The 27,821-nt window shown below is 28.7% G+C and overlaps 4 protein-coding genes across 6 annotated transcripts; 3 read left to right on the top strand and 1 right to left on the bottom strand.

The window, feature by feature from the left end:
* Positions 1–1,062: 1,062 nt before the first annotated feature.
* On the top strand, positions 1,063–16,607 carry LOC126839219 (casein kinase I). The gene is made up of 8 exons (XM_050574369.1): positions 1,063–1,427; positions 5,192–5,298; positions 13,728–13,953; positions 14,029–14,168; positions 14,236–14,314; positions 15,101–15,175; positions 15,824–16,100; positions 16,383–16,607. The coding sequence occupies exons 1-8, from the start codon at positions 1,302–1,304 to the stop codon at positions 16,409–16,411; spliced, it is 1,059 nt and encodes a 352-aa protein (XP_050430326.1). The 5' UTR covers positions 1,063–1,301; the 3' UTR covers positions 16,412–16,607.
* Positions 16,608–17,614: 1,007 nt separating this feature from the next.
* On the bottom strand, positions 17,615–19,373 carry LOC126839230 (uncharacterized). 3 transcript variants are annotated; one of them, XM_050574391.1, is made up of 4 exons: positions 19,251–19,372; positions 19,064–19,179; positions 18,798–18,984; positions 18,037–18,715 (listed from the first exon to the last, which is right to left on the bottom strand). In XM_050574391.1, exons 2-4 carry the CDS (start codon positions 19,160–19,162, stop codon positions 18,585–18,587), a joined length of 417 nt encoding a protein of 138 aa, XP_050430348.1. In that variant the 5' UTR covers positions 19,163–19,179; positions 19,251–19,372; the 3' UTR covers positions 18,037–18,584. The 3 variants fall into 3 exon arrangements, with proteins under 3 accessions (XP_050430349.1, XP_050430348.1, XP_050430347.1); XM_050574392.1 differs by lacking the exon at positions 18,037–18,715 and adding an exon at positions 17,615–17,814 and having other exon boundaries at positions 19,064–19,371; XM_050574390.1 differs by having other exon boundaries at positions 18,040–18,715; positions 19,064–19,373.
* A 402-nt stretch (positions 19,374–19,775) lies between these two features.
* On the top strand, positions 19,776–21,419 carry LOC126839227 (60S ribosomal protein L18a). Its single transcript, XM_050574384.1, has 4 exons — positions 19,776–19,917; positions 20,138–20,317; positions 20,375–20,551; positions 21,214–21,419. The coding sequence occupies exons 1-4, from the start codon at positions 19,900–19,902 to the stop codon at positions 21,373–21,375; spliced, it is 537 nt and encodes a 178-aa protein (XP_050430341.1). The 5' UTR covers positions 19,776–19,899; the 3' UTR covers positions 21,376–21,419.
* Positions 21,420–22,656: 1,237 nt separating this feature from the next.
* Positions 22,657–26,277, top strand: LOC126839210 (protein C12orf4 homolog). Its single transcript, XM_050574351.1, has 12 exons — positions 22,657–23,079; positions 23,145–23,290; positions 23,358–23,542; positions 23,698–23,806; positions 23,930–24,048; positions 24,111–24,284; positions 24,559–24,680; positions 24,771–24,919; positions 25,538–25,655; positions 25,736–25,854; positions 25,938–26,063; positions 26,128–26,277. Exons 1-12 carry the CDS (start codon positions 22,896–22,898, stop codon positions 26,269–26,271), a joined length of 1,695 nt encoding a protein of 564 aa, XP_050430308.1. The 5' UTR covers positions 22,657–22,895; the 3' UTR covers positions 26,272–26,277.
* Positions 26,278–27,821: the final 1,544 nt, after the last annotated feature.

Below are 27,821 nucleotides of genomic sequence, written 5' to 3'. Positions count from 1 at the left end.
GTGTGTTAATATTGATTACTTAATATTAAAAAAAACTACTTCTGTAAACTGCGAAAATACTTCTAGTAACTAAATTGGCTTTGGACATTTATGATATGATTCTAATATCTGCTGTTTTACCAATAGCATAAATTAGTCAGAAGCACCATTTTGCTAAAATAAAAAATGTGAAATGCTTAAACACTGACAATGTAATAAAGTGTGACTTACGATATAAATATATTTGTAGTGCAAATTTTAAAACTGATGGTTCTAAGCATACTTAAACTCTCCTCCCCTTAAGTTTGTGTAAAAGAAAAATGTACTTATTAAAATTGTATTATTACATTTACAAAAAAAATCATGATGCTCAATAGGCCTTGAAGGCCTAACATTGCCATCATAAGATTGTGTGACAATGTAAAAAATCAGAATAGATATTACATATTGTTACCGAAGTCGTGTACGTGGAGAGTGTATTATTTTATGGTTAAGGGTGTTTTAAATATTATTTTATTATATATATATATATATATATATATATATATATATATCCATAAGTTGGTCAAGTTTTTTCTAGATTACAAAATGTACATACATTTAACATTTTCTATTACAATTGGAACACAATTAAAAGTGGCTATAATTTTGTGGTACATTTTTAAAAATGGAACATCAAGGAAGAATTGTAACGATAGTACTCATATTTTATTTCGTACAGTAACCAATATTAAAATTTACGTTACTAAGCAATAGTATAATATATAATAGTAGGTTGTCCTATTTATCATACAATATTTAAGTTGTAATTGCCACCTAGCGATAATAAATAATGATCAAAAATCAATTGTGATCATTGGTCGTCTATATATCGTATACAATATAATATAACATAAGAAAATTGAACTAAAAGTTTGTACACCAAAATCAAAAACTACCCATTGACGTACGAGTAGTCGCCGCCACCGTAAACGATTATTCACTACAAAGTCTTTGAAATAACCGTGGTGGTCGTGCATTTTTTCCGTGATCTCTTTGATATTCGTTGGCCGATAAACCGCCAGTATCGCTAGCATCGCGTCACGGAATTAATGTCAGACGAGCCAACAACAACAAAGCAATCGGACGTAATCGGAGTGATTTTTTAATTTTTTTTGTTTTCGTCGATTTTCTCCAGTTGGTTGGCCGTTATGTGAACATTAATATATATCCGGAAATCCGACTCGTTTATTTGAAATATTAACTACCCGTGCGCGTCCAGGTACATCCGACGCCTTGTCAAAACATTTAAGAGCTGAATTGTCCGGGGAGTCGTTCGCAAAATGTCGAATGTCGCCAATACGTTCAAACATGATTACATAGGTGGTGGAAAATACCGTGTCGTCCGGAGGCTTGGCAGTGGTTCGTTCGGCGAGATCTTTCTCGGTCTGAATGTTATTAATGGAGAGGTGATTATTATATTGGACATTAGATATAATATAAGTATAAGTAGTTTAGGTTTCTGAGCCCTACTCTAATTAATGCACGAGCTATCCTTTGATCTAGATAATACAACGTGACACATTACGCGATCTTCTAGGCGTAAGAAGTCATCTTGAATTGCGTCTACCATATATGAATGAAAAAGTCGTATACATCTAAGTTGTGGTCGTAAACGTTTCTTTGTCACAAGTGGATAGTGACTTGCTATTTAATAATAATTGCAGTCTGAGAAATATAATTTTTATTTATTAATTTCTTGAATTCATAAAAAGTCAGTATTGATAACAAAGTACATTGTATGCACTATACTTTTTATATTACTATATAGTTTTTCTGTTTAGAATATGTTATAAGCATTTCAATTATAATTATCAGTTATTTAGAATATAATTAAATGTATATTATGTTTTTAGCAATCTTATTTTGTTGAACTTCAAAATATTGACTGTTAACAGCAGCTATGTTCTACTTATAGAATACATTTTTTTATTTTAGATACCCAATTTTAAAAATAACAAAATAGTGATTATTTTAAAATAGTTTTGAAACAAATTTACTTTACCACCCTTTTTTTTTCTCATCTTGTGTTTTTTATGTTCATACAAATTTGGAATCGGGGACTCCTCTAGTTCAAAATTTATAGCTATTTGCACTTTGAACCTTTCCCCGTATACAACAGTAGGTGGCAGGAAACCAAGGTGGACAGCTACGGCGGCCACAGCACCATGCACCTGACGAATTGTGATTGAAAAACACAATAGTTTGTTCCAATTTGTTATCAATAAATTATCATTATCATAATATTAGAAGAACTTGGTTGTAGCAAAAAAAAAAACGACCACAAAGGCAAGAGCAGTAATCATTTTACTTAAGTAGTTTGTTAAAACACAAAAAAAGACCTTTATAAAATGAACACTTTGGAAAATATATGAAGTGACTCCCTACCCTTTGCCGGCTTTGAGAGTCGACCCAAGCTTTTATGGGACTTTTCGTTAGGACGGGACCTCATGCCCCTAAACCTCCAGAGGAAAAAAACCTAACCTAACCTGAAGTATCAAAGACTTATTGAGACCCAACCTAATACATCTTACCCATTAACATAACAAAAAAATAATAGGCTTAAGGCACTTATATAACTGTCCAGGCACAAATGTTTGCCGTATCACACCTAGCCTGGTCACCCGTTTGTTAACTGTTTGATATGCGAAAAAGTTCAAAGTTTAAGTATCTATAACTTTTGAACAAGAGTATCTATAACTTTTGTCTGCTGATTACTAACTTCAGATTCAGAATCAGCATAAAAAACATTAGTGTTTACACTAACTACAAAAAAAAAAGAGTTTCTGGTAAAGTAAATTTATGCTCTAATTTTTCCAACAATTTTCTAATGTTTATATGTATATCATATTATATAAATATATAATGGATAGAAAAAGGATTTAAGACCTAAAATATTTAGACTTTAAACTATTTCACAACATGTAATATGGTATACATAATTAATATATTCTATTTAACTGGTATTAGAACTTATCTTATTCTGATTGTTAACCAGAAGTGAATATTATCTAAAATATAATTTTAATCAGTGTAAAACATTTTAAGTTTGCACTGCAAGTTTTCATGTTATTGCACTCAAAATAGTATTAAATTGATTGTGATCAATAACAAGACATCCAAGCCCCAGTTACAGGCATGTCATATTTATAGGTGTTTTTTTTAGTAAAAAAAATGAATTTATATTTAAATACTACTTTAAACTAACTGATAACAATAATACCACAGAAATAAAGTTACTTGTGTATTATACGGACACCCCTCCCCCAAATTTTTTTCAATTTTAGGGCAATAAAATAATGCGTTTTCTAAGTAGACGGAAGTATATTTATTAGAAAAATAAAACATTTTGTACTGTCCCAAGATCTGCAAGGTCGACGAGTAATATTTCAAACGCATTGCTGCTGCTTTCAGTTACTGCCAACTGCTAATTATTGCTAATTTTTTTATATTTTAACTTATTCTTAACTTTAAACCTGTGAACTCCCCTGGGACTGTAACCTGCAAACCTAAGATATTTTTAGTTTAGTGAAGCAACCGAGGCAAGCGAGTGAATGCCCCTAACCCTGTTCGCCGAGAGAGCATGCCGCGAACCAACGAAAATTGGCCGTTCTGCGCATTCCCCTGCGGCACCCAGTGTGACTAGCATTCCCCCCGAAGTCCGCCCTGTCTGCCAGCCTTAATCTTGCTGCTTAGTCTTCAGTCTACATGCGCAAACCCAGCGTGCTCTCTCAGCGAACAGGGTATAAACACTTTATGACCTGCCCTCCTATAATGTGCTGGGTGAGGGCAAGTAAGACGCAGTGGGGGGGAAGTAATCACTTCATTAGGAACTTTATTAAAGTGTAGTATGATTTATTTTATCTAATTACACTCTGATATTGAAAAAATAGGGGATCCATGTAATTCACAAGTACCAAAATAAATAATCAGATAGTTGCAAAAATATACCTATATTTTATCACATTACACGCTAAGTAATTTTGTTGAGGTCACACATTTTCCGATATAGTAAAATATATTATTGGAAAATTGTTTGTTACAATATTAAAGGAAATATTGTAATTAACAGAATACAAATCCCTTGCCGAATAATGAAAATTTAGGGTGATGCTATTTATCTATTGGCTTCCTTGTTTTATCTGGTGTTTTATGGCTGTTTAATGCAGGCTGTCCATTGTAAATCACTTTTCCAACAACTGACAGAGGTCAACTTATATGTGATCTGAGCCTTATAATATTGACTTTGATTAAAATATAGAACTGAATAAGATAAACTTTAAATGTCTTACCTTTGTAAATCCGCTAGTATCTTCATACAATGCAGTTCTAGGAACACACGTAAGTGCTCATACACATTGTTCAGGTCTATTTCCACCTATCTGCGGCGGGTCCAGCCGGATAAGTAAAAATTATTATCGTATTAATTTTAAATGTGACCATTCAAACTAGTCTGCACCTAGATCAGGCTTCCGTGCTGAATCTGGGTCGAAAAAATATTGTTCTAAACAATTCTCTCTCCAGATTTCCAGATGGTCTTGACCCGTCACAGATTAGTGAAAATTACCTTTAATCTAGGTTTACTTGGTCTGACTATTAATAGTAGTTTTGCCTATGTTTTTAATACGTTGACTGCCAACCTACAAGATAATTTGTAGTTTAAATGGTACTCTTCAGTACCGTGGCAGTCATCTTGTTAAGTATAGAAAAATAAACTAAATTATTCAGAAAATGTTCAAATACATTTCTAGCTACAGTACCTACAGCTTCAAGTATCTACTGATAAAGAACTGTATTAAAACAATTTTAAATGACCAAGATAAAAATAATTTTTTGTATTTAACTAAAAAAAAAATATCAATTAAAGTCATTAAACCCAAAATATGCTAAATTGCATATTTTAATGCGTTAGTAGAAAATAGGGAAATAGTGCAAAAAAGAAATATCAAATTAGTAATCTACAAATTTAATTACAAGTTAATTAGCATATTGTGTCCAGCCCCCAATGCATTTAGGAGAAAATTGCATGTTAGGAAATTTTGTATATTAACCTTGCTATAAAATAATGACTATGCTGATTTATTTATGCAGTATTTACTTGGGGGTTGAGCAAATGCAATACTAAGTTTGTTTAATTTATTGATTGTTAATAACTAAAAAATTTTTCTTATAGGAAGTGGCAATAAAATTTGAAAGTGCCAAGGCTCGCCACCCCCAGCTTCAATATGAAAGCAGGTTGTATAAAGTATTACAAGGAGGAGTTGGAATACCTCACATGCGGTGAGTTATTTAATTAAAGTTAAGTATTATTATATTGTACAACAAATCCGAACTGAGCTCAAATTATGTTTAGCCCGTCAATTTTTTTTTAAAATTGTCTTCAAAGTTATAAACAATTTTGAAAATAAAATTCAGAAAGTTCCTTTGTGTAATAATTATTTTTAATGTACAAATCACACTTTAAACACTATCAACTATGTTTTTTTTTAGAACTTAATTTCTTATTTAAACAAATAACTAGATTATTATTTAGCATCCCAAAAAAATGTTGATGCATATTTTTTGGTACTACTTAAATAAATAAAACTATTTTAATTAAATTTGTATTTTACTTATATTTTAATTTTATAAAAAAAAAATTGGGTTTGACCCCACAAATAATGTGTTAGATTATTCTGTCATCTAAGGTATAAAGTGGCAATTGTAGAAACCCTTACTTTGGTCAAAAATGTGGTTACATTGAATTATTAAATTTTATATAATATTCTTGTGTTTTAACCAGTTTTCATAACTCATAATACAAATTTCAATTTGTAAATAAATACTAACAAATGAGATTAAATGTTTTTTAAATGTATATTTATATTAAGGTGTATGTGTCTCATAATATAATGTGTAATATAATGTTTTATTGGGTTATGACTACATTAATTAGAGTTAGTGCGCTGAAGTGGCTTACAATCTAGACATTTGATATGACCTAACAAGAAAAAGTTAATTTTAATTATTATTGTAGTAAGGTCAACGGCGGACTGTTTTTTAAGGTACACAGCAGTACTAATATTTGTATTATTTTGATATTGGAGAATTCGTTATTATTTACTGTTATTCCGACGAATTCTTTTTTATATTATTTTTATTACTAAAAGTTAGACAATGCTCTAAAAGCATAAATTATAAGATAAAATTTCAATAACAATAAACAAAAATAAAATGTTTACTAGCTTGCAATATTATGTTTGTAAAGATTCTGTTGAACTCTAGATAATATTGTTTATTTTATATTCGAATTGTTGTTTTTATCAATAATATTAATACTGTACATTTTATATCTGTTAATGGCGTCAATTCCTCATTGACGTCATTAACAGATATAAAATATCTAAGTATGTTCAATCTTAATCAAGTTGGTTTTTATTTTATATTTTGATTTATACATACTACTTGTTTGTAGTAAAATATAATTGGAAATACAAATTTTTAATTATTGTAGGTAATGTCATCTAGTATTTATTGAGAAGTCCCTGGAAATTAGTTCAAAATGGATAAAAACGCCCCCCAAAATTTCAGACCTAAAGTTCAATGTAAACAAGGCACATAATTCTACTTAATTATGAAAAAAATTAAAATAAGGGATTATTGAAATTATGTCACACTATATATATGGGGTTATGAACTAGATGGAAGTTAAAATAGATTTTTGGAAAATATTTTTCCACCTTACAAATGTTAGTATTTTCTTTTGCCATTAAATAATAGTGTAACCAAAATTTAAATAGTATACAATATTTCCTGCTAAATTTTCTTACAAATTCTAATCATTTAAAATAAAATTTATATATTTATGCACGCGTTCAAGTTTTGTTTTAAAAGAAATAAATTATGAGGAAGTTGAGCTAGAAATATGAAATTTTACGGATTTTAAATTTGAATAGGCTAATATACAGGGTGGCCCACAATGATTTGACAAATGAAATAACTTTTGTTCTAGTGAATATTTTTTATAAATAATTTATACTTATTTGCGCTATGAGCACCGCGGTTTTTATTGCACTTGAAACGCGTAGAGCTATTTTTATCTGCGCGCATTTCTCTACCGCACTCTACCTCCCATCTTACAATTAACCTTTAGTAACTTAAAAAGTAATTATTCAAATCTGGTTAACGACCAGTCAAAATATTCTTTATACCTTTATATGGCTATCTTGAATTTTTTAAAAAAGTGTAACAAAAATAATAAAAAAATAATTAAAAAAAGTAAAACAGGTAAGTGCAATAAAAACTATGGTGCTTATGGTGCAAATGAGTATAAATTATTAAAAAAAAAAAATCTTAAAATATTCACTAGAACAAAGGTTATTTCATTTGTCAAATCATTGTGGGCCACTCTGTATGTATGTATGTATGTATATTGTTGCACTCAGTTCTCCAATTCAAATCAATCCATAATTTTTTAGTGTAATACAAGCTGTCCCGGCGTTGCCCGTATCTTAGAATAGACAATCAGCTGATCACTGTATCCCTGTGGTATGAAAAACCATAGATGTCTATTGATAACTATTGATACTATTAATAATCATAAAACAATTTTTTGGGTGGACCACCCTTATCACTTAGGGGTATGAAAAGTAGTTTACGTCCTATTCTCAGACCTACTGAATATACACACAAAATGTCATAAGAATCGGTCAAGCCGTTTCGGAGGAGTTTTGTTACAAACACTGTGACACGAGAATTTTATATATATATATATATATATATATATATATATAGAGATTTGAGTTGTATTATTCATGTACTTCAACGCAAGATTCCGATGGTAGTATTTGTGTATCAACCACGACGTTCACGAGACTTTTAGACATACATTTTTGTTTCTAAGGGATCATGACTGAGATAAATTAGTTTTATTAGATACCTTATCGTGTTTGGATCTCGTTTGCGATGATATTATAACACGATGCTCTAAACGATTAAATAATGTTATAAGCCTACTTTGAATGGTGACATATGCTGATTTCAATAATAAAGTAGTATATCGACGCTACAAGCCGTATATTTTGTTTTTAATTGAAAGTGCTCAAAAGTTTACATAATATAACATAATGTCGTATGTCGGGGTTTACTGTAGCGGCCCTTATTCTAGAGAACAGTAGCCGGTCGCTATGTTTAGTAATAATTATAATGCATGTAATAATATTTATTATCATGATACACTTTTCTGTTGTTAGCCGTGAACCCGACAACGTCGCGTCCGTTACCCAGTAGGTGTGCGTCTGGCAACATAGTCCTTCGGCCATTAAACCGTAGCATCATTGTTTTCGTCCAAGGCATGTCAGCTGGAAACGCTGTACGCTGTTTTCCATTTGTGTTTCTATGCGAGCCGTGTGCCCATAAGATTTATGTTTTTTTTTATTGTAAAACAAACGGACGTGTTTTCTCTTATTTTATTTACAATTATAATTATTATTTAACCTTAACCATCATGTTTGATCTGGATATTTAATTTAGTAAATCGTTGGCCAAACGACTAAAACACATTTCGGGAAAAAATTTCGGAAGGGTTTTCACAATTATTTCATATATATCTTTTAACCAAACAAAAATAGGATATGTTGTGCTTAATACGTTTGATTAAAGATTTTTTTATGACTTGGGATTTTGATTTGATTTTACCTCAACATTGTAAAGCTCACATTATTATAAACAATTTATCTTTTAATAATGTCAATGAGGTTTTTACAAAGTATCTAATGATTTCATGTATTTATTCTAAAATTGTAATACTTGAAATTGTGTTAAAAATACATTTAGATAAAGTATGTTTAACGAATTAGGCATTATAATATCTAGTGATTTTTAGTCATTTTAATTCACTCGCATTAATTTTTGAGAGTGCTTAAGCTTACAAAATAATTGTTTTAATTGTTTTTAGGGGAAATTAATTTTAATGATTACACAATAACAACAAATTGATAGTAGAAAAAATATTTTAGTCGTTAATGGGAATATATTTATTGTTTTTTGGTAAATATTATATTTTAATTTTTTAGATTTATTACTTCTGCGACAGAAGATTCAGTAAATTAATTGAACCATTAATTTAAAAAATCGAGGATATGACTATCATGTTAATAGTTATTGCTTATCACATGTTATGATAAATCATTTTTAATAATAATACTACTATTATAGTTCGTGTATCGTGTTTTACAATTACAATACAATGTATATAAAATATGAATTATTAACGGTGCTTGATACACAAATTTTTCATTTAACCAAAATTGAACAAAAAAAAACGAATTCATCAGTCAATCGCGATTTTTGGTCACATTTAACCCGTCACTACTTGCGACGGGTAAAAGTTAACTCCAGTCATACTTTGTTACAGTGTGACTCGGGCATGCTTGAAATATACAAGGTTATTGCCTATAAACCCCTACTTCAAATATTCGATGAAAAAAACAAATATGTCAGCCTAACGGGCAAAATTAAGGATAATAGTACACGGTAAAATATATAGTATCAGTAAAGTATATAGTAAAATGGATATTTCACTTTATTTTTGAAGATAACAATTCGAGACGATTGCAATAACTTGTATATTTCAACCATGGACTCGGGTAAGAGTGTACGCTGGTCTTACTTTATTTAAATGTGACTGAAAATCGCACAAGTAGTGACGGTAAATGAATTAATATAAATGCTAATAATAATCATCTAGTTTTTTAATTGTTGAAAAAGTAGTGTGGTGTGGTCTTGGATTTTTTCACGGCTATTCATCTAATGCATTCGTCTAATTATTTAAAAGAATATGATTATGTTACTTTGTGAATTCAAAACAGATAGAATATTATTGCTCTCATCGAGGTTTTATGAGTGCAGGCCTTTAAAACTTCCAAGGTTTTATAAATATTGACCGTGAATTTCACTAAAATGCACAAATCTAAAAAATAATTGGTGCTCAGTTCTCCTTAAATAATTGACTAGATTGTTAATAACATATCCATTAAATTATTTATGTTGGTCAAGGTTACCATATGGAAAACGTTTTAATAATAGAAATATTTTTCGGGGATATATTTCGATTCAACAATAGCCAATTGTTTTCTCATTATAAAGTCTATGTGTCATCAATAGTTAATAGTATAATTAGTACATAATGTTGTTTTTCACCCGACAAAAAAGTGTAATGTTAATATAAATTATAATATTACAAATTATAAATAATATCTAGGTATAGTTTACTTTATAGGTACTTATTTTTTATTTCGTGTTCTGGACAATTGACTGCATTACCGTGACTAGACTGGAGGAGAAGTGTTAGACCTAGATGTTTACCAAATGGCTTGTTAAGCACTTATTTTTATTTGTATGGTACTAGTGCAGCATTTCACAAAATCATAACATGCTTTTTATAAATTTAACAAATTTAAAAATTGTAGAAGGTATATAATAATAATACTTAAAGTTATACTTATAAACTTAGGTCTAAGTCAGTAATCCACTGAATTTCCTCAAGACTTGGTTGTCGGGCATCATTGATGGTGTCGTGAAATGCACGTTTTGGACAGTCAGATATTATGTATTTGATTGTCTGAGATTTTGCACCGCACTCACACGCTAGTGAATCATCAAGACCTCATTTATGCAGCATATAATTATATCGCCCATGTCCGGTTCTGGGTCTATTTAAAGTTGACCATTCTTTACGCGGTAGATTTTGTCCGTTTATAGTGTCTGAAGGATCAGATATAATATATCTGTCTAGATTAGCCTTATTCCAGTCAGCCGCTTGAAAATTATGATCACAAAGCTCTTTAGCAGTACGCCATCCTGGATTCCGAGATTTGAGTCTCTTTGCTATTAACTGCTATTATAGGAAGATTCTTATTTAGTGCACAGGTGGTCTATGTGTGTAGCAAGGCTCATTGACGTCTTATGTGTGGGAGGGGGGTATATTGGACAGTACCGCGGGCCATTGGGTTGGGGTTGACTTGATAATTCCTGATATTTATTTTGTTAGTGTGGGCAGCACTAATCAGCCAGACAGGGAAGCTAAGCTATACTCCGCAACTGAATAAACTATAGCCAGTGTAGATGTACGTAGCGTATTCATGCTTGCCCCTCAAGTTATACCCGTTAGTTTCTGTATTAAATTTAACCTGGTTTTTACTTTTCCAGCTGTCTTATTAAGATGTTTAGTACGTTACTGACCGTAACTAGATCTAGCGTAACTCGAGTATTTTGGTGTCTTAGAAGTTATCTATTAAAGCTGACGTTGGTAACCTGCCATCATGTAGCCATATGAGGTAAAAAGCTGACATTTCAGTTTTTATTGGTTTAGGTATCAGTCTCCAATCCTTGGAATATTGTTCTAAGTGTTGAAGGTCAGTCGTCAGTATACGTTCGCATTCGAGTAGGTATTTGGATTGACAAGCAGTTGCTATGTCGTACGTGTTAAATGATTTAACATTGTTACGTATTATCATTGATTATAAATATTATAGATTGCCCACCGAGACAAATTTCAGTTCTGGACGTCGACACGGGACGGGCGCTAGTAGTATCGTTTTCAATGAAATTGATACTACTAGAGCCAATCCCGTGTCGACGTACAGAACTGAAATTTGTCTCGGTGGGCTATCTATCATATTTATAATCAAAGGCATTATGTATAGCGACAAGTTCCAGTTGTACATCCTGTAAATGTTTGGATTAGTGCGACGACGTGATTAAAAATCATCATCACTCCCGTTATTTTAAGATTTACTGCATAGCTATGGCTAAAAAAGAAACGTTGGTATTCAAATTATAACTGGTGGCTAGCGAGGGATTGTAATTTTAATTTTCCTATACGAATTATTTTAGTAATGTAATAATAGTTTATCCCTTTACATGTAATACGCATATTTTATCAAATTCGGACCATCTGCTTCATGCAATACATGTTTATTTTACTAAATACTAATAATAGTATAGTTTTCAAACTTTTTTGTTTGAAAACTATATTATGGAACTATTATTATGGATTATTTATGTTTTTTCATAAATAATCCATAAGAATTTAATGCATAATAGAAATGAGACAATTTTAAGGGTGACCATTTTAAGGTCATTTAGGTCCGTATTTGTTAATTTTTGGTGGTGATGCAAGTCGGCGGAATTGGGTTTTTAGGTCATCGAACGCGCCGTCGCTTGTAATATGTAATATGATGTACATGCGCAAGAAGAAAACACGCCACACCACGCCTACTGCAAAACTGCCACCGCTGATTTCATTTTCTATTTCCAAGACGTTTTCACTTTTTTCTCTATCACCTTGTTGGTGTTTCGTACACATACATCCTCCTCGTGGTCAATTTATTTTCACAGTGCCTCGCTTCTAGGATAAATAAACAAAATTGCATATATTATTATATATTTTATAATAACCTATATTGACACTTTTTAGCTTTGATTTTATATTTCATCATCTTTTTGTGTCTGAATTTCTTAACCGATAACGATATCTTCTAAACCGCTGAACCGATTTCTTCATGTAGCCTTTATATAGTTCAGAAGTCGTTCCTGGATTTACTTTATTGAGCCAAAAATTAAAAATGTCACCCCTTCCCCTTCAAAATTACATATTGTTATACTTAAAATTTCGGCGAACCATAACTTTTTTAAAAATAACTATATTAATTCCAAATTTGTATAGAACATTTTTTAGCCATAGTAATATTTAGATAAACACAAAAAATATCAAAATTCCTTTCCCTCAGAAGTGATGGAACTTTTTTTTATATAGCTTTTTAAAACTTTTGGCTTGTATGCCCAATAGTTGACATTTTTCCTTAATAAAATGTGTAAAGCAATGAAAAGAGAATTGTTCAAGTTAAGGGCAGTAGGAAAAGTGGAGTATCTGCACGCACTTCCCCTGCCATCCTAACTTTCAAACTTATATAACTTGTTAACTTAAAATAGTTGTCCAAAACTGATTATCTACCAGACAACATTTTTAGTAAATTATTCTCAATTTTAAAAGCTATACTCCGGACACTTTAAGAAGGCACCTGCGCGGCGGACCAAAACTCGTCAGTCGCCGCCTAGGTCGTAGCTGTATGCATTAGTAAGCAGTGCCGAACAATGACGATGTTGCGGGGTGGAAACCGGTCGCTGCCAACGAGGTACCTTCTTAAAGTGTCCCGAGTATAATAAAATATATGCGTTACCATTTAAGTTACAAAAGTTTCTATCAAAAAAACTAATTTGGGAGGGGTTAAAAAAAAAATTGAAAAATTGAGATCACATAATATAAAAAAATATGTATTTCTTATTAAACCCTATGAGATATTGAGTGGTTCATGATAAAAGAACCAACTGTATAATAAATAATTAAATCAATAAATCATGCCTTTAAATTTGTATTTTATTGCAGAATACAGTATAGTATAGTATAGTATAGTTAAAAAATATTGAGAATTGTTAGATCATTTTAAACGCAATTTTTGATTTAACTTATAATTTAGTTGGTTTATAGTCAGATATTTTAAAAATGGTTATTTTCGTATTATAATTATTTTTAATATTTGACAATAGAATAAACCGATAATATTATGATTTATACAATTTTATACTAATTAAGTATAGTTTATTTATAGATCATTTTATTTATAAATAAAATACTGCATTTATTTAATCATATTATTCTGTTCTTTCAGATGGTTTGGATTAGAAAGAAATTACAACATTTTGGTCATGGATTTGTTAGGTCCATCATTAGAAGACCTTTTCAATTTTTGTTCGCGGCGATTTACACTGAAGACGGTGCTTATGCTCGCTGACCAAATGATTAGTCGTATTGAATATGTGCACTGTAAAAGTTTTATACACCGTGATATAAAACCGGATAACTTTCTAATGGGAATTGGTCGCCATTGCAATAAAGTAACAATTAATATTTAATCTACATTATGAAAAAAAAAGATATATAATACTATTCTAATTTCTTTTTGTATTTAGTTGTTTCTGATTGATTTTGGATTGGCTAAAAAATACCGTGACATGCGTACCAGAACGCATATTTCATACCGAGAAGACAAAAATCTAACAGGAACAGCTCGTTATGCATCTATCAATGCTCATTTAGGAATTGAACAAAGGTAATAATTATATTATTAAATATTTAATTAAATTGTATTATTGTATACATCACTATACTATTTACAGCCGTCGAGACGATATTGAATCCTTGGGATATGTACTTATGTATTTTAATAAAGGATGTTTACCATGGCAAGGATTAAAAGTAAGCAACATATTTGAAAGATAAAATTATCTAAATGATTGTTGTATAATCAATTGCTTAAAGTAATTTTCTAGTTTAGTTAAGATCTTAATTTTTATTTATTTATTGCTTTAAAATATTTAAAAAAAAAACACTAAATTTACCCATTAAACCCATAAGTTTAAGTCTAGAGCAGTGAAAACCCAAGGTTGTGAGATTTTCTATGGAAAATGATTATCTTGGCTGTTTTGGGAATGAAAAAATTGAATTATATGGATACTATCAGATAATGACTAATTCTATAATGTAAATTTAGGTTAAACTTTATGTGATGTGATTTATGATTAACAGGGGAGTGAGGGGTGAGGTAAACTACATACATATCCACAAATTCAACCTATCAACAAGTTTTACTGATAATAAACTGCTTCCTAGACAGTCAATGGTATGGTTGGTGGTTTTGGTGGGAAGTATTAAAGTAAAATAACTCGTGGTTTGCTGTGAACACAAATGGTTTTTGGTGAGAGAGGTCCTTATGCAGACAATATCTATACTAATATTGTAAAAAAATGTATGAAAAACTATAACAATTAAAAAAAATTCATTAAAAGTTTTTTTGCATATTGTTATGATAGTTGTTTATTGTGTATGCTCTTAAACCAAATAAGTAATAAGTGCAGAGTATGTATAATGTAGTCTTAAAACATCATTTTACCATGATACTATCTCAAAACGAATTTTCAATATACTATTTGTTTATTATGTTTACAGTGATTTTTTGTTAATATTTACAATTTATAATTTTAGGCAGCAACAAAAAGGCAGAAGTATGAAAAAATTAGTGAGAAAAAAATGTCAACACCTGTTGAATTCTTATGCAAGGTATAGTGTTGATCGCATGCTTGTTAATTTATTTTAAAATGTATGTAATGCAATATACCAACAGGAATTTTATTTATTAAGAATAACAATTTTATAATTTAAAAAAGTGTTTTACACTATTGCGTTTAGTACCACTAGTTGGAATTATTTTCATTGTTCTTACAACTACCAGGAATCTGATTTTGCACACACATAAATTACTTTATACTATATATAGTATATAGTATACAGTATACATATATACTCATAGCTGAAGACTTAACCTGTATTCTTCTATTGAGCACACTATACTTTGTTCTCCAAAAGAATATGTCCCGCTTGGTGCATCCAAAAAACATAACGGTATTGTCTCTAGGTTAAATTGTCCTCACCATACGGCTGCCGGTGTTGGTCTACATACATGTGACCGCAAATGAAGCGTGCGATGTGTTTTAATGGGAGGGGCCCCTGCATGTTTTTTGGGTGGGATGTGCGAGAATAGATGAGATTTGGTCAGCTGCCAGATCCATTTTCTCAGTAAACGGTATAGAGACATGTAAAGTAACAAAAAACAATTAGCTGATATACTATTATTTGTTTATTAGATATATTGTATTAATTAATACAAAATATAAAGCTATTATTATAAAGTATATTATAATTTTACAGGGACTGCCTGCTGAATTTGCCATGTTCCTAAACTACAGCCGAGGTTTAAGATTTGAAGAGTCACCGGATTACATGTACTTGAGACAGTTGTTCCGTATTTTGTTTAGAACACTGAATCATCAGTATGATTACATATTTGACTGGACTATGCTTAAACAAAAGGAGTACAACAATGATGGGCAAAGTGCTGCCGTACCTCAAGGGGGCTCACCTGTGTCTGGGGCTGCTGCGGCTGGTGGACCACAAACATTTCCCCCCCAGACCCCAGCCACCTTAGGTAACCCATAAACAAATTTTAATTTCAACGGGAAAAAAAAATTATGATACATTGTTCATAAACAAACTAAAAAATAATCTACTCGATATTTAAAAAAAAAACAGCATTATGTACCACAATTGTAAATCATTAAGTTGTTTCTAAGTTTATTGCAGTTTGTGTGTTCAATTTTTAAATCGTAATTTTTACAGTACCGTTAAATTGTATTATTTACTTACAACAGAAAAAGAAAAGAAAAATGTAAAAAAAAAAAAAAAAAATGTTTTGTTAATATTTTTTTAGCCTCTGCGAACCAGGCGAGCAAGAACTGAGCCTTCGTGTACTTTAATTTTAGCTTTGAATTTATAAATTGAAATAAACATTTTGCAATTCAGCAAATAATTAAAGTGATGTTATTTTTAAAATTCTAATCTTTTATTTTCAATTTTCATAATTGTGCACTATTATAAAAAAACTCACTTAAGGTGTATAATTTTTTTTTTTTAATTTTAGCGTATTACATCATAATGTACAACAATTTTTGTTTCAGGTAATCGCTAAAATAAAAAAAATTTTAATGGCGGATCCCTTAACCCTAACTTTTCTTGTCTCTTATTTGAAATGTGATTTGAAATTATTTTTATTTCGTTTTCAACATTTAACGGATATAAAAGTATGTAAATCACCGTCCTTTATATATAGTTAGGTGGCTAAAACTAATAGTCCTATCTCTTTTTATAATTAATTTATCTCATTGACTTTTAATTACGGAAACCAACTATTTTAAAAAATACACGCTCTTGTATGTATTGTCAATTCAATTAAGCCGTACCTACTTCATCATATATATGAATATATTATTATACTTTTTTTTGCGAATTAAAGTATTAGAAGATACAAAAATTTACTCTTAAATTTAAATAATTATATATAAATAAATGTTTATGTATTAAATAAAAAATAAATAATAAACCATAACTCCTTTTATTATTATTATTACTATTATTATTATAATTATTATTTTTAAGTAAATTTAATGTTTTTCTACTTTTTTCCTAATTATTGTTTTTCTATATTATTATATTAGTTTTAAGATGTATAAAGAGTAAAAGAATTAGGTATTATGTAAAGAATTGCCAACACTAATAATAAAATAATAAGCTTATACCTAAAATATGATCAATGATGTATTGAATTCTAAATTGATTAGTATAATTTTATTGGCAGATCTTGATGTGATATCATGTGTATGCTTAATAAGTAAGCAAGTATAGTATTTAGCACTTATATTTTGATCGTATTTCCCTCATTAACTTATCCTTGAAGTAGCTGTTATATTGTTTATCAAAAATTGATAAAGGATAATTTTAACATAATTAGATAAAATGAACATACAAAATATGTAAACATTTTCATTTTAAATACCCCCCCTTTCCTCATACGCATTGCTCATTTAAGGTGAGATATGATCAAACTCGTTCTAAGAATAAGTTAAGTAAGACTTTAATTTTTTTTAATATCTCTTTAATATCAATGGTGTTAACATATTAATTTATTGCTATAAGTATATATTAAGTTCACACATATACAAGAATATAAATAATTAAAATTAAATTTAAAAGTTAAAATTACATTTTTATTTATAATAAGATTAATTAATGATAAGTTTTACATTACTTTAATGGATTTGACAAATTAGATATTAATCCAACAGTTTCATCAAATTGGTTCTTGTCTGTAAAATGAAAATCACCAACATTTATGTATCTATGAATAGTAATTTATAGCTTCATTTACATAGTAACATATTATTCTTTTATTTAAGAAAATAGTACATCAAGCCAGTTAAAAAAAATAACTATTATTTTAACTATTTATGCAATAGGAGAAGAGAAACATACTTCATATGTATACAATTTTATAATTTTCAAATTTTACTAGGGAGCTATTTTAGTTTTTTTTGCTCCATAATCTGATAATGGATATAAGGCTATTAAACATTCTGCACTATCTATCGGTATATTTGCTCTATGTATTCTAATCTAGTTGGTCCCAACTGGTTCCATAAAAAACAAAAAGACTTAGATGTCATATGCATTATGCAATTTTGCTCCGGTTTGGGTAGGTACATTAATCTACATACATGCTGTATACATCCTATCATTTACAAATAGAATTGAAAGTGAAGTTATCACATTAAGTAATAATAATTCCTGAAGACCTGTAATCTCTTCTAGCCCACTATGCTCCTACCGTACTGTTCTGGCTTTTTTATACTAATTTGAAAATCAAATTGTTGACAACAAATGTGTTAAATGAAATAGGATTACAATTAGAAACTTATTTTTTAAATGATAATAGGGAAAAACCAGTCGATTTTTGTTTTTAATTTGTCAGTGGACTGTTTCCAAACGAATCAATTCATGAACTGAATTGTAAGAAAAAGATTATGATCTGGGCTACAGAAGAGTTCAAAAAACCTATGATTACAAAGCAAGTCGAGTTTTAAAACTGAATCGCATTACTGAAAATTTGGAAATATCGACTATTATCGCTGTTCTCTGTATTCTGGTTACTATGATTTTTATTAACAGACAGTATACAACAAACTTTAGGAGAATGACACTGCATTATTCCTAATAATAATAATAATAATAACAAAAAATTGAATTAGGTATGGTAAAAATATAAAACTACTAATTATTTTTGCATAATTACCAAAATCGTTAGTAATGGACGATGGTAAATTAAAATAGTTATCACCACTAATAGTTGCTTTATCTTGAACAAATCCGTGTACTTCTAACCATCCATCAATACAGCTATCAATAGGTTCATGAAAAGTCGCCGTCACCACTTGGTTATCGGTAGATTGTAAAGTAACTGACATACCGTTAGAATTCACCTACACAACAATTATATTTTGCTCACTAGTCACTATATAGTTACAAAATAATATTTATTATTTTATTGACCTTTCATACCTTTAAAATACTACCAATTAAGGTTATTGGTTTACCAACGAATTTCTGTAAGTACGAACCATTGACAAAAGTTCGAGTAGGTAATACAATAGACTCCATCGTAATAGATATACTAACTAATTGAAGTTAACTTTATTTACTTAATATTATATTAATAAAATAAGTATTATTTTTGAATGTTTATTACCTAATAATATAGAACATCAAAATTAAAAACTATTTAGTGTTAGTGTTAAATACTTAAATAAAACTTTTTAGTTTTGTTTCTACTTTTCACTTTTTGGAGACTGGAGTGCCGAGTGTGGATATTGGATAAAGGATTTCCCGCCTTTGGCTTAACACATTTAAGGTTTAAATAATTGATAATATTATTTGAACTCTTAGATACAGTGTGGGTCATGGATTTTGCAGATTTGCATTAAATTTTTATAAATCTATCAAATCCTAAAACATATTATCTGAAATAAAATTGTTATAAGTTCTCGAATAAAATAAACGAATAACTAAATATTAATTAGTCAATAATTAAAATAGTAAGATAAAAATGTTATATCAATAAAAATACTAAATAGTAACTTAAATTATTTGTGTACAGACTATAGTTGGTACTCAATACCTACAGTGTATCCACAATAGTGGACTATGGGATATAATAAAAACGTGTCCCATATCAACATGTTGGACACCCATATTTTACAGTTCCATGAAATCGATTCTTTAAGTAAAAAAGTACTAGATTTTAGGTTATGTTTGGCCAACATCAATTTCATTCACCCAGTTCATTTTCTTTGAAAATATTCATTACTTTATTTTAAGTTTTAAGGTTTCAAACGAAAATGAAAGCCAAAGGAGATGTAAGTTATTTTTTAATTTAAATTACATCTATATAATTGTTAAATTTAATTAATAAGTTAATGATTTATTACGTTTGCTGGTATTGTCAACTGGGTAAAAAGGTTTATCCAACACGACATGTGGCGATAAATATGTTTATTAAAAAAATACGAATTTATGAAGAATAATTAATCTTTTATAATATTAAAATATTAAATTTAATTAAATCATTTGTTTTAGTTGAAGGAGTACGAAGTTATTGGTCGCAAATTGCCGACCGAAAAGGAAAAAACAACACCACTTTACAAGATGAGAATATTTGCTCCAGATCGTATTGTTGCTAAGTCTCGTTTTTGGTATTTTCTGAGACAACTTAAAAAATTCAAAAAGAGTACTGGAGAAATTGTATCATTAAAAGAAGTAAGTAAATTAATAGAATTATTTTTTAATAAATTTGTCTAACCTATAATTTTGTAGGTCCCGGACAAGTCGCCAACAAAAATTAAGAATTTTGGAGTTTGGTTACGTTATGATTCCCGATCTGGTACACACAACATGTACCGCGAATATAGAGATACAACTGTTGCTAGTGCAGTCACTAAATGCTATAGAGATATGGGAGCAAGACATAGAGCCAGAGCCCATTCTATTCAGGTATTATTTAGCTCGTAATTATAAACTGAATGTTAATAATTAGGTATTAATGTTATAAGGGCTGAGTCCTTTAAAGTTCAAGCTTAACAATTTGTCAACAAAATCAAATAAAAAAACAATCAGAATAACTTAAATTTAAATAAGATAGGCTAGAGCAATGTCACAATACATAGTAAAGATAACAATTTTTTCCCCAAGTGAAATTTCCAACAAATTTTTGTGTATAAGACTTCATTAATCATAAATAACATTTTTTTGCGTATAAATTTACTGTATTAAAAAATATACCTAATAACTTTAAAAAGAAATACAATAGATATACATATATCTATTGTATCTATATATATTTTTAAAATCGTTATGATTGGAAATTAAGTAAATATTGGTGCCATCAATCACATATATGGTAAGAGAATTTATTTAAAAAATTGAATTATCTATGCCAAACATACAAGTTTTCTATGTATAATGAATAAATGTCGAAAATCAAATTTTCAAACGCCACTTTTGTTAAATTATAAAAAAATGCATTATCAATGTGAATTGAGATAAACAAAATTAATAGATACTGTATAAGAAAGGGTAATTATTGGTAGTCTAATTATTGAATTGAATAAATCATCATATGTACAAATATTTTAATTTCAATATTTATTATTTAGATCATTAAAGTGGAAGTAGTGAAGGCTAAGAACACCAGGAGACCACATGTGAAACAATTCCACGACAGTGACATCCGTTTCCCACTGCCCCATCGTGTTGAGGGTAAACGTCGTCGTTATAACACATTCTCTATTCGCCGACCAACAACCAGTTTCCTTTAAAATGGATATTTGAATTTTCTAAATAAATTTTAAAGTTTATTTTATTCTGATGTTTTTTTGTTATTGATTAGTTTATATATTATAATATAAACAACTACAAAAAAAAAGTGAGTCAAGCAAAATTGTTTGTTGATGTTGACTAATCTGACTTCTAAGAATTTTTTTTTTAGAAGTCCATTGTGATTAGAGATTTTACCCTTAAGGTATTTCAAGTTGTAACCTTTCAGTTGTATTTGCCTGTTGGCCAGTGGATTTACAGCTGTGATATCTGATAGTTGTGAATTTCCCAAATTGTGTATGTCAAACTAAAGACTGAAGTTTCATAAGTTTTCAAGTTATTTTAAATTATTTTCATACTATTGACTGAGACGATTATCGAAAAAGTTTATTATAGTTTTCGCAATACATAAAATATAATTGTCCCACAAATAAATGTTATGTTGTGAGTAAATATTTTTTTACAGGAGGCGTCAAAATAATATTTGGCATTAAGTGTCGATTTCTCTGTACATAACACTTGGTACAAGTACAGCTTATAAGAGTAACAATAATAACATACTTGGCTTTTTTAATCAATAATCATTGGATTTGTTAAACCAAAGTGTATGTTGATGGGCTAGGTTGTCAAATTTCAATTTGTTTGTAATAAAGTGGACTTATTTTTATACATGTTTAAATCTTAAATTTAGTATTATAATTATAAAAATAAGCACCTACTGTCATACTGGGCTTTACTTGAGAGCCTAAATACTTTGTTATAAACTCTACTTTTTACTAGTTAAATAATTAAATACATGGATATAAAATCTATTGCCATGGTTAAATACTGCGTTTTATTTTATTCAGTATCTGGTTGGCTTTCGAAGTAGGTATTATGACGTCAGCTTGGAACATATACCATGGATAAAGTCATGCTGTACAAATTACAAATCCACAATAATTTTTAATATAGTAACAAGTTGTCTTTTTTAATTCAGAAGAAATTAAAAGCCGCACTAGAAACCAGCATGGTCCACACGCCAAGGTGCTAACACACCTTTTAACCTCTAATATTGACTTATTTTCCCTACTATAAACTATTAGGTAGGTAGGTAAGTATTTATTACGGTTAACTACAGATTATATTTTCATATTATAATTGTTCAACCGTGTTAATTATTCATCCCGATATCACAGAATATTACTGTGTCGATATCAACAGTTTGCAAGATATGAATACATGATAATGCTATCATGATTTTAAGTTTTCATGATTTTTAAATTTTAATATTTATTAGTTATTTGAATTTTTATTATTTTATTTATATTTTATTGTACTGTTGCACTGTATTAAAAATTAATATCATTAACAAATCATATTTCGGTATTGTAGATTGCCAAGTTCTTTGGGGTATAATATATAAAATGGAAATTTGTATTTTTCTATACTATTATATACTTTAAAATTTAACTTCAATAATGGAATAAAATATTTTTAAAAACCGTTCAACGCTGTTAGATGTTAAAACTGTCCTGTAATAATGAACGAAACAAATGAAACTGATATACGATTTGTCCAAACTTTTCAATTTTCTTTTTCAACCATAAAAATTCCTGGCCATTATAAAATTGAAGTGCCTATTGATATTCCATTTGATGGTAATATTATTGAACTAGCACACAGAATTGTAAGTGGATTCCATTTACCTATTTATATTGTAGAAGGTAATTATTATATTTTGCATTTACATTTTTGGATTCATTTATAATAAAAACTTTTATAATGACAGATGTGGTAAAAGAGTTAGAAACTTTTATTGATGACTCTACAATTAAGTTATATGATCGTCAAACTGCTGATGCGATAGACTGCATTAAAAATGAGACTGTAGAGGTAGAAGATATTGTCAAATACTGGGAAAAAGCGTTTAAAGAAGTATGATGGGATATATTTATATTAAACTATAAATGTCAATAAATTCTTGTTTTTTTTTTTAAAAAAGGAAACTTTATCGTATAGTGACAATAAAGGACCTAGTAATGATCAATTATTTGCTACTGCATTTCATAAATTGGCCCATTCAGGCCCATCATTAGATGCAATACTTCATATAGAATATGGTTATGCTCAAGCTGTAAAAGATATTATAGCGAGAAAGACTAGACAAGTGCTGTCACTAATAAAAGGGTATGAATATTAAATAAAGACAATTACTTTACTAATATATAATATTATTACATTTAGTTTTTTTCTGGTTTTAATGCTTTAAAATTCTATTTAAACCTTAACTTTATATATTCTTAAAACTTTATTTTATTAAAGTAATTGTAATTTTTTTTTAGTCAAACTGATGAAATGAATTATGCAATGGATGGGTTGAATAATTATAGTACAGAAGATGATATTAATGCTTTAGCATTAAAACATTTTGATGATCAAACATTAATTCAAGTATATAAAATAACTTTTTGTACAATTTATTTATATATTTATTTTGTTCAATATTAGTCAATAGAAAATGTCGGTAATTTCTTAATTTCCACATTTCTAATAATAAAAAATTACTGTTTTTAGGGTAAATGGAATAGTAAACTAGATACATTAAAGCAAGAACAACGTACTGGATATAGAGAATGGATTATGAAAACTGTAGAAGAAATGCGAGGAACTGAAGGCCTCTATTCACCCATGGGGTAAACATTTGTATTTGTATGTATTGAGTTAATTTTTTTTTTTTACTGATTTATTCAATTAGGAACTCTCCAATTGGATCAATATCTAATGAGTTCACCATTGCCAATTCATCTCTTTACGACATAGAAGAAAGTTTTACTATTCACCTTGGGTCCCAGATGAAATCTACACATAACATTCGTATTATGTCAGCAGATACATTAAATCTTTTAAGACTCACGCTAGATGAACAAGGGTATTTATTTTTAAGATATAGAAACTATACTCTGTTCGCCGAGAGACCATGCCGCTACCCGACGGAAAATTGGCCATTCTGCGCATCTATGCACAGCACCCAGTGTGACTAGCGTCCGCCCTGTCAGCCTTAGTCTTGCTACTTAGTCTTCAGTCTACATGCACAAATCCGGCATGCTCTCTGCGAACAGGGTATAGAAATTGTATTTTTTTTAAATATTATAGTTTTTGTAATTATCTTATGTACTTCTCTTATGTATTGAAATTGTCTTTAGTATAATAATGCATCATCCACAAAGGTTACAAACAGTACTTGAACTTTATTCACATGATCTCAAAGGTCTTGTATTATTTACTGACACAAATAACTTAGATTTCTACTCTGGTTTAGCTAAAGGTAATATGGGTTGTTTACTTAATTGTTTAAAAGATTATACTTATCTTCAATTCAAAGCTGAGACGATATTGATTTTATTATTTATTTTAGAGTTTTTTGATATTTGCGAAAATAGCACAGATTTTCATTTTGCTTCACTTCAAGATCAATTAGAAATTATTAAATCAGATTTGAAAGCTGCTGTAGAAGACCGTAAATGTAATGGACCCGTTAGTAATTTTTTATCACCAGAATTACAGGTACTATAAATTATTACAATATTTATTATTAATTATTATTTTATAAACTTGATTTGGATATAATATGAACAAAAGACCTTTATTAACAAACATTTTGTTTTACTAAAAATAGGTTATGTTATAAATATTATGTTCAAAACAAATATATAGGTATATAGTAAATACCTATATAAATGTATGTATAAATGCTTATCCACATTTTTATATTATATTAATTATTTTAACGATTAAATTTTATTTAGTACTAATAATAATATTTATAAGGGTAGTTTTGAAAGTCCATAAAACCTACATTTTTTTATTTGCTTATTAAAAGCAAAATGATAAACTAAAATATGAAAGAGTTGATAACCACTTTTCATAAATACTTTTTGAGTTATTACTTATTACTTTATTAGTTATTAACATTTACTGATATAAGTTGGGTTATTCTGATCAAATGTAATACACTTCTATCATTGAAATTGTTAAATAAACATGACAATATTTATTCAAGTTATAAATAAACAATGTAGATGTAAATATTACCAAAAAAAATATACCATTTCTATGACCACAATTTGTGTGGAGTACAAGGTATTTTTTTTTTAACATTTATTGGCTAATAAACTATTGCAGGCACGTCGAAATAAATCAAAATTGTTACAATGTGGTGATGTTTTCATTACAAAACATTCAAATCTTGCTTCTATACATCTTGTATTTCATATGGTTATAGATGATTCTTTAAAATCAGGTGTGAAGTTACCTAAGATTTTAAAACAGATTACATTAATAGAATAATTAGTTATTAATATTTTTTAAATATGATTTTAGCTGATATTAATTCTAGACATCCTGTGATTTTGGGTTTAAGAAATATATTGAAAGCTGCTTGTTCCTATGATATAACAATGCTAACTATACCGTTATTTTTAAATCATGAAATGACTGAAGTAAGGATATATTATTTGTTTTATGTTATATAAATATCTATTTTTTTGTGTATGCATATGATGATAATTATATATTTTTACAGGATATGACTGTTCCTTGGTGTCAAAAACGAGCTGAATTAGTTTTAAAATGTGCTAAAGGGTTCATGATTGAGTCTGTATCTTTAGGTGGATCAGAATTAAAAACGATTCAGTTTTTAGTACCAAAAGTTAGTGTTTTTTTTTAAGTATCAGCAACTCTGTAACTATTATCTGTGTTCATTTCATGTTTAGGGTATATCAGAGGAAGTATTTGGAATACTTGCAACAATGGTGCCAACAATATTTAGAGTATCAACACCACTTGTTTTTAACTCATCAGAACCTGATCAAAGTCTTTTAATCAAGAGTAAAAAAAAAAAACAAAAAAACAAATAGGTCTGTGGCAAAGTAATATATAATTTTTAATGAACAAATTAACCTTAAATATTTAAATATTCATTAAAAAGATATAAAAATCATGTATCCAAATGATTGTAAAACAAAAATCAATAATATTTAAATTAAAATGTTTAATAGTATCGGTTAAATATTTTAGTTGTTTTTATAAATTATTCTTAATTTCCTTTTTTAATCAATTTATATAGTGTCATGTTAAATATATTTTATTATTTATAAATAAATAATTTTTGTTTGAACTTTTGTTATAAAAAAAAAAAACAGTAATTACTGCCATTAACATTTATTTAAAATTCAAGTGGGCACCTAAGTGTGAAACCATTAAAAAAAAAAAGGACATAATACTATGTATATTAGCATAAATTCATTATGTAATAGATAAGCAATGCCTTTATATTAATAAATTGATTTTGTGCTCCTTAAAAAAAAAATAACTATAGTTTTAATATTGTTATTCTGATGACAATATAAAAAATGTGTTGCCTGTTTAATTTATCATATTAGGGAGGATAGTTAATAGCAGGCATGAGCCAATATGGATTGTACCCGGTATCCGATAATCCAATATTCTAAGCCGATTAATTTCCGATACCGATCCGGTCATTCTATTATAAAACATAAGCCGATAATTATAAAAACCGATATATCGGCCATATAAATCCGATATCCGATTTTACAGCCGATATGAATCATGTGACATCAAATCATACGATTTTTTGTAATGAAATTAACGGTACACTTGTTTGTTTTGTCTCGAATGACGGCTGACTGTTATCAATCAATAATATTAAAAAAGTAAAACGTGTAATGCTGTATAATATAAATTACTATACTCTTGGTTGGTACTCATACTTTTACTTTTTGAGTTATAAATTAAAATGGAATAACTTGAGTTATATCCGAGAATAAATATCTCATAGGCCGTAACTACATGAAATGATCTATAAAAATATAAATTGTAATTATAATAAACAATAATATCATATGTCGGAAGGCATTATTATTTAATATTTATTTTATATTATATAACAGCTAAAATTCTCCTTTAATATAGTAAAATTAATTATAGAGTTGATAACAAAATTGTTATTCGTTAATATCACAAGAATAATGTTTAAAAATGATTATCGAAATCTATTCCAGAGAGATTATGTGTGTTATCATGAATCATAATACCTGGTAGGTTAACCAATATTTACCGCGATATCTACGCGAGACACATGATTGCTTATAAATAATAATTATCAATGTACTTTTTTTGATAATTATCGGCGAGATATCGGTTTTTTCCTAAAACCGATAAAGTCAATATCGGCCGATATTGGATATCGGGTCATGCCGATACTCAGCTCTAGTTAATAGATTAATTTTTTAGCCAAGATCTGTTTTAAGTCACCGAATTTGATAACACCATAATAGTTCATAACTTTATGATAAAAATGTGTACAAAACAAATTATATTTACTATTTAGCGGTAAAACTAATAAAAAATTATTTTGGGCTAGAAAGAAAATGTGCAATTGCACAGG

Source organism: Adelges cooleyi, unplaced genomic scaffold (assembly GCF_023614345.1).
Source record: "Adelges cooleyi isolate 19-005CV unplaced genomic scaffold, UGA_ACOO_1.1 ACOO_flye_CR_arks_rails_tigmint_CR_PRNA_30, whole genome shotgun sequence".
In the NCBI taxonomy this organism is placed as follows: Eukaryota; Metazoa; Arthropoda; class Insecta; order Hemiptera; family Adelgidae; genus Adelges; species Adelges cooleyi.
This window is presented reverse-complemented; position numbering and strand designations above follow the sequence as displayed.